Below are 7559 nucleotides of genomic sequence, written 5' to 3'. Positions count from 1 at the left end.
CACCTGGTGGTTATTTGTAAAGTTACATTTACTGGAAACACCTAAGCCAATCTCAAAAGGACACCTTCAACAAAAACACGTTTTGGTCACTTTATTTCAAGTCATTCTTTGAAAAATGATAGTGTGATATTTTAAAATATAATGCTCTATTCATTTGCATTGTTGTGTGTGTATATATACAGAAAAACACAAAATATGTGGAGGGACAACCGTTTTGTTCTATTAATCACATCAACGGACCTCAGTGTCACAGTGGCACGCAGGATTTTGTGAAGCATGCAAGACAAAGTGGGATTGTGTTGGTGTTGCGTAACTTTGGGGCGAGTCGAGCCAAACTCTCACCACGGTCTTACAGTAGCTGACCTTGGTTTTTTCCGGCGACGGCCACAACAGAACAGCAGGAGCCTTCTCTTGAGCTCCACCAGCAGCTTTGGTTCTTGTGCCAGTGGGGCCCCAGAAGTTTCCCATAAGGCAAAACGTCACAAGTACCAGGATGGATAAAAGATAAAATGGGACGAGCACACTTTTTTTTTTTTTTTTAAAAAAAGGTAATGTGTTATTTATAGCAACAAGCTCATCTTAGCCCTGTTGATAACACTAAGTAGTTACTACTCATCAGAGGATATATCTGTATAGATAAAGTTACTTGCCTGACATAGGAAAAGCAAAGTGCAATAATTTACTTACAGTTTTTAAAAAAACATTACATTTTAAGGCTTGATCAGTGAATGATTGCAAGTGCTGAGCAATACATAGCAGAGAGTCTGTAGATCTGCGTAGCACTACGTAGAATATGCTGCTATCGGATCTGAGGGTGAAACGGAGGGAGCTAGTACAGGAATAAGTTCTGTTTTAGAAGTAGAGAAGGTCAGATATGGCGCCAGGCAGATGGGTCATGACTTGCATTCTGATCCACCAGTGTGGCTCCATGGGGTTGTAACGCGTGTAAGGACGCTTGGACATGATGGCATCAGTGATGTCTTCCAGAACTGGGACCACATCCTTCTGCCCGCTGTTGCAGTAAGAGCGCATCAGAGCCATGTAGTGCTCAAAGTGGGTTTTCCCATAATCCTCCTTCACATCCGAGGGTGCCTCATTCCACAGCTTATTGGCCGTGGTGGCCACAATGTCACGGGTCAGGATGCCGGTTGCCACAATGAAGTTTCCTGGTTCGATTATGGACACTTTAACGCCCCACGCCTTCATCTCATAGCGAAGGCAGTCGGAAAAAGCTTCCAAGGCATATTTAGATACACAGTAGGGTGACCGCAGTACATTACCCATCCTCCCGTACATGCTGGCCAGGTTCACCACACGGCCTGCAGTCAGAGACATAAGGCACCAGCACTTAATGCTCCAATGCTCTAAAAATATGTCTCTTTGAATAAATGTTGTATCAGCAACATCAGTGATAACATAATGTAAAATGCAACTGGTGCAGTTTTAAAGCCACTGAGCTTTCAGATCAAGAGTTCACCAATCTTCATCAACATCCTCAAATGGCCTAGACCTTTGCTTAGCTAAGTAATAATTTAACTACATTACTGTTGATGAATCACTCGTTATAAACTTATTAAAAGACGTGCACCACACTGCTGTTTTGTTGGCTACTGATTACCTTTTTTGACATATTTGACATTTAGATATTGTGACAATTTGCTTTCTGCTTCTGTTTAAAATGAGTTATTATCACACTGAAGCTGAGTGCATGATCAGGCTATTTATATTTTCTTTTAAATGTCAACTAAAAATACACCCTGAATCTTGATGACTAGAATTCATTTAGAATGCCATATTAATTTTTAGCCTTTTATCCTATTTAGCTTAATAATAAAGCTTAATTTGACATTATGCTAAAAGGCTTTCAAATTTTCTTTCAATGTTAAGCTTGTTTGTAATGTAAGCATTCTTCACAGAAATCATGGGACACAACTTATTGGTTAACTGCACTTTCCTTTCAGGAAGGAATTCTAACAATGCTCATAATCCTCCACAGAGAGAAATTCAGCTTTGTTGTAGGTGCTTGTCCCTTTCAGATTCGGGACACTATGTAACTGAGTTTAAATGCCACAGAGGGGTAATGTGTAATATAATAACAGTGTCATTTTCCAGTGGCTTACCTTTCGCCCTGCGGATTAGTGGCAGAACAGCTTTTGTGACCCTGATGGTTCCCCACAGGTTGACCTCCGACACCTGTTTGTAGGTGTCCATGGAGGTAAACTCCACCTCTCCAAAGGTTGACACGCCGGCATTGTTCACCACAGCCCACAGACCTGAGTCAAGGACAGAGACAGAAAGTCAGAAAGAGAGAGATGTGGGGTTGAACACATCTTTAACTTAAAAGGACATCGGATGAAATCGCAATTTGGGGGCTTTTCTACATTTAGTAGGAAATGTGGCATGTCTGCCAGCTCAGAAAAAGCTAATATAAATCCATGCAGTCAGTTTGTTATGAGTGGTCTGAGAGTGAAAATGTGTCCTTCAGCAAGCCTTTCAAAATTGACAAATCTGTGACGTAAATAGTTCACTCCGAACATAAGACCCGCCCCTTAGCCGTGGCTCTACATGGATTCAGACCGCTCCCTCCTTCAATGTATGCAGGTGGCGACAACGCGAACTGCCACGCCATGCCGCATTTCCTTTCAGCAAGCATCGTATACACATCGGCAATGAATGCCCTGGTATGTAAACTGCTCGGTGCATCTTTACACCTAAGGAGAAACAAAAGCAAAACGGCTGGATTTTATTCACCAGGGAAAGGTCCGGAGTGGGCAAAAACTTTTGGGTGTGTTCCAACCACTTTTCCAACCACTGTTTTACTACGATGGACTCGCATTCAAGCTGTGCTACAGGGATGCGGCTGAGCAATCAGTCCGTCCCACAGATGTAAGTATTATTTAAAAAAATTTTGGTTTTGTGTTTCTTTCGTTTAACTCTAGCAAACACAGCCATCTGAGGTGGTAGCCCATAACCGGAGCAGCTAACGCTAATATTACATGACGTTAATAGCTTACAGTCAGTGTCTGCTAACGTGATTTTTCATAAGACATTGGGAGATTTACAGTCCACGGTAGGATTTCCCATTCGTATGTTGCATGAATTTGCTGTTTGGGCACTTTGAATTGACGCCCGAATAAAACGAGACTAGCGGGGCTAACTGGTGGTTACTATACTGCGGAGAGCGGAGCTAACCACGGGGCTAAGTTAGCATGCTAAGGCCATGTTATTTGGCTAACGGAGACTTTCAGTGTGTCTGTATATTAGTAGCTATGTATGTTACCTGACAGGTGTTTAGCTGTAGTGTTGTTGTCATTTATATTTTAGTAAGTTTTCTGTCTGCCCTGCGTGCTACCGTGGAACAGTAGGCTCACTGGTTTAGCCCGTCGCCTGCTAACTGGTACAGTTACTTTATCTTCGTGTAAGATAACATATTTTAGTATTTAGTGCTCTAATGCATTGAGTTCTGAGCGCCGCGCTGCACTACCAATAGAGAGCCGAAGTCCCGCCCCTCTACTTCCGGGTTATGGGACCTATCTTTCGAAAAAATATGAACGGCAGTCTATGGAGAGATAATAATTATTTTCTGGTCCCGTTCGAATTGTGGCATGAATTTCACATATGATGTGTGTGAATTTAAAAGATAATTTTTCACGTCAAGAGATAAATTATTTGACGTAAATAAGCTGAACAACATTAGGTTTTGTATGAGATCGCTTAGTGAACTACATCTCTCTAGAGATCCCTAGAGAACTATGGCTGTCTCCTTGTTGAGCTTTACCGTCTTCTTCCAGGACGAAGGCAGAAGCATCAAACGAGGTGAAAATCATTATAAATCGGGTCATGTCGAGAGCTGTAGTTACACGAAGGGAGTTTTGGTCGGTTCTGTACGCGCCAGCATGCGGGACTTGTAGTTTGTTTAATTACGTATTTTCCATAGCGTTTTACTTAACTATCTTGCGACAAACTGTGACATTCTTGACATGTAAAATCATTTTTTATTCTGAAAAACAACATATGTATAATCCAAGGCACAAGTCGATCGGGACCAGAAAATAATTTATCTTTCGCCATAGACTGCCGTTCATATTTTTTCGAAAGATAGGTCCCATAACCCGGAAGTAGAGGGGGCGGGACTTCGGCTCTCTATTTCCGCCTGGGTCTTGTGTGGGCGTATCTCCCGAAGGATAGGGGCGGGGTTACATGAGCTCATTCTCAGGAGGGAGAGGGGGAGGACGCTGTGAAAAGGTTTAGATAGATAGATAGATAGACGACTTTATTGATCCCTTTGGGAGGTTCCCGCAGGGAAATTGACATCTCCATCGCAACCAGCACTTTCAGACATACATGTAGGAGACAGTATAAAAAGCCCAGAATACCAATACACCCAGTGAGAAAAACTCGAAAAAAACTCGAAAAACGGGAACAGTGCTACGGAGCGACTGGAGTAGCTGCCGTCTCTCACAGCTTTTTATCTGGTGAACAGAGGTCTGTTTTACACACCATTGAGAATTATTAACCAAAAGTCATGAAAGAAACATATCAACTTCAAAAGAGGAATCCAATTTTCCCATTAACTCTGATGAATTATTTACCTCTTTCTGAGTCCTCCAGGTTGTCTTTTATATATTCCACAGCCTTGTTGACTTGCTCTTCGCTGCAGACATCCAGCTGCACTACTTTCATGCGATCTGAATGAAATTCCTCAAGCTCCTTTGCACCCTCTCCACCTTTATCCTAAAAGGGTGACATCAGTAAAGCTAAGCCATTAACATAATACACACTCATTAAATCGTCAAACGTTTTACAACAAGGTTTTGATGAATTTCCTTCTTTATTAAACCTTATAGAAAGGTGTTCAGAGTTCAAGGTGAGTTACAGGACTAGGGAAGGAAAGTGTAAAACCTGCCTCCTGTTCAGACTGTGTACCCCTCTAGAATAGATTCAACATGGATGGGACTTTCTTACATTCATGTGGGTGGGATTTGGAGGCACTGTGTTGGTTTCTATTGGTTTTGGCCGTGTCATTTCTGGAATGGATTCCCGATTTCTCCAAGGGAGATATTTTGTCAAATGTTTTGCTTGCTTGCTTGCTTTCTGATAAATCCAGGAAATACACAATACCGGGCTATGAAAATGCCACAGTGCTATTCACAGAGAAGCTACAGTATACTATTATAAACCTCACCTTAAGGAGACACCCAGCAAAGACAGTGAAGCCAAGCTTGTGCAGGTGTTTTGCAAGTTCATGTCCAAATCCACTGTCACTGCCGGTAATAAACACAGCTTTCCCCTTCACCTGCACAGAGGAGCATAATGTAGTAAACTTTAAGCACTTCCTCAAGATAGATGCATAATTAACGGTGCATCCCAGAAAAGCTATTTAAAATACTGAAACATTGAGCCAATTAACTATTTAAGACAAAATAATATGCATGGTTTATATCACAGTATATGTGATAATAATCTACTAGCTTATTAACACAAAAGCACAGTTTAAGTTTTTACAGCAATATTTATATCGCTAATGGACAGCCTTCTTCAGTGTAACTGTAACGTAACCTATCGGCTGCTCTGTCAGTTACGACTCTTTAACTTTTCACCGTAACACTCTTCGTTACATTTTAAAATGTTAAACTAATATTTGTATACCGAACTGTTGTGTGACATGATTATATACAGCTGTCCTAGGACAAGGATTCATTTCCGCTCCGTACTGTAACATTACCTCAACCAATCCTCTTGGAATTCGAGGCGTCGCCACGTACAACACAAAAATGACATAAAGCACAACTATGCACTCAGTCACACTCGTCTCCGGCAATCCCAACATTCTCATGACTGCGTTCAGCAGAGCAGGCAGCCCAAAACCCAACACAACAGTGAGGAAAACTGAAAACGACACCAGAAGTGCCGCTCGGAACACTGACTGCGTGGCCATCTTGGCGGAATGGTGTGTTTACTTTCCTGGCATAGCGGTCCTACATCACCCACAGCATCGGGGTCACGGCACGCCCCCTGTAGCCACCAAAAAAAAAATAAGAAAAACGTGTTTTTTGAAAGACGAGAAAGTGACGTCCTTACAGCTTCCGCTTCAACATTCAAACTAAAAGCGTGTAACATTTAAACTATCTGTTAAAGGTCGCGCGGAGCAAGTTTTAACGTCAATGAGTAGTAAGTGTCGCTGCAACGAAAAATGAAAAATACATAGAGCCACAAACGTTACAGTGCTCAAACATAAATGGTAGCTTTTGCTTAAATATATGAGTCGTGATTATTATTATTATTATTTTTAATTATTATTATAATAATAATAGTTATTATTATTTTACTTATGATGGTGTGTTTCAGAGACCGGTGCTGCCTTCTAATGGAATCGTGTTTACCCCATAGACTGTGGTTTACATTGAAAGATCCATATGAACGTCTCCCTCTTGTGGTATTCACGACGTCTTACCTCGAAGAGTTCACAACTGTAATTTAATCGTATAGAGTTTTCTTTAAATTTTGTAAAATGTCGAAGAAAAATATTCATATTCAAACGTCAATAGTTGCCTAGCAGCGTTGTTATCACAATTTACGGCGGATCAGTTCGTGTATGTTTGGTATGTTTGTGTACTTCCCATGTAACCACTTGCTCACGATTACCTGCCAGTCACTGGAGTTCAACCATGGATTGACATGTGGATTGAAGTGGCCAGGGGTGAACTTATTGTCCTAAAACTAATTTGCATTTGAAGACTTTTCTTAATTTGAACTGTTCTCTGTTAATAATCTTTATAAAAGGACTAAAATAACTTAATCAAACAGGAGTCAAAGCTTCAGTTACCAGTATACATTACAGTGCACACAGTGCACACACATAATGTGGAATAGTGTGTGTTCTGCAGTGCCCTATGCCGATGTTACACCGCATTGTTGTGATGCAGTCAAAACAGAAGACATTTTGACTTCTCAGGAAAAGCATAGGGGCATTACATTTGGCTCAGTTCCACTTATTGTCCAAGTAAGCCATGACTATCCCTTCTTCTCATTTCTCCATTTTGTATATCTTTATATATTTGTCAATATATTTTATAATCTCTGTTCGCTGAAAAAACCAAGGTTCATGACAACTTCTTTTACTTTTAATTCAGTTCTCAATATGGCATTGAGCTGTGGTCCGTGCCTTTTTACATGTCAAGGGTGATAAAAGACTTCTGCAAAGGATACTCTCGTATATCCTCACACAAAGCTCATGTTACAAGCCTCCCCTCTCCTTCACATGCATTTCAGGAATTGGGAGATACTTCAAGATGGTGTACTGGGATCAGTTTCATAGATAGGAGGATTGAGGAGAGAGGAGATGAGGTGGCCGGAATATAACTTGTCCTAACTGTGACAGGTTAAATTGTGTTGTGTAAAAAAGAAAAGAAAAAGATAATTAGTAAAAATTCCTCCAAGGCAGAATGAGCAAACTTACCTGTACTACATCACATCTTTGCATATTTGTCAGAGCTAGTCTGAAAATGAATGCATGCTGAATAGGTTAAATATGCCCATAAACAAATGATCACAATTTT

General features: G+C 40.9%; 1 protein-coding gene across 1 annotated transcript; it reads right to left on the bottom strand.

Moving 5' to 3' along the window:
- Positions 1–76: 76 nt before the first annotated feature.
- bdh1 (3-hydroxybutyrate dehydrogenase, type 1) lies at positions 77–5938 on the bottom strand (the record flags this gene model as incomplete). The annotated part of the gene is made up of 5 exons (XM_084566792.1): positions 77–1319; positions 2121–2273; positions 4593–4734; positions 5186–5296; positions 5726–5938. The coding sequence occupies 5 exons, from the start codon at positions 5936–5938 to the stop codon at positions 853–855; spliced, it is 1086 nt and encodes a 361-aa protein (XP_084422918.1). The 3' UTR covers positions 77–852.
- Between the last annotated feature and the right edge of the window lie 1621 nt (positions 5939–7559).

The sequence above is a fragment of the Chelon labrosus genome (assembly GCF_963514085.1).
Source record: "Chelon labrosus genome assembly, chromosome: 18".
NCBI lineage: Eukaryota > Metazoa > Chordata > Actinopteri > Mugiliformes > Mugilidae > Chelon > Chelon labrosus.
Note: the sequence above shows the minus strand (reverse complement) of the source record. Positions and strands in the feature narration are given on the sequence as shown.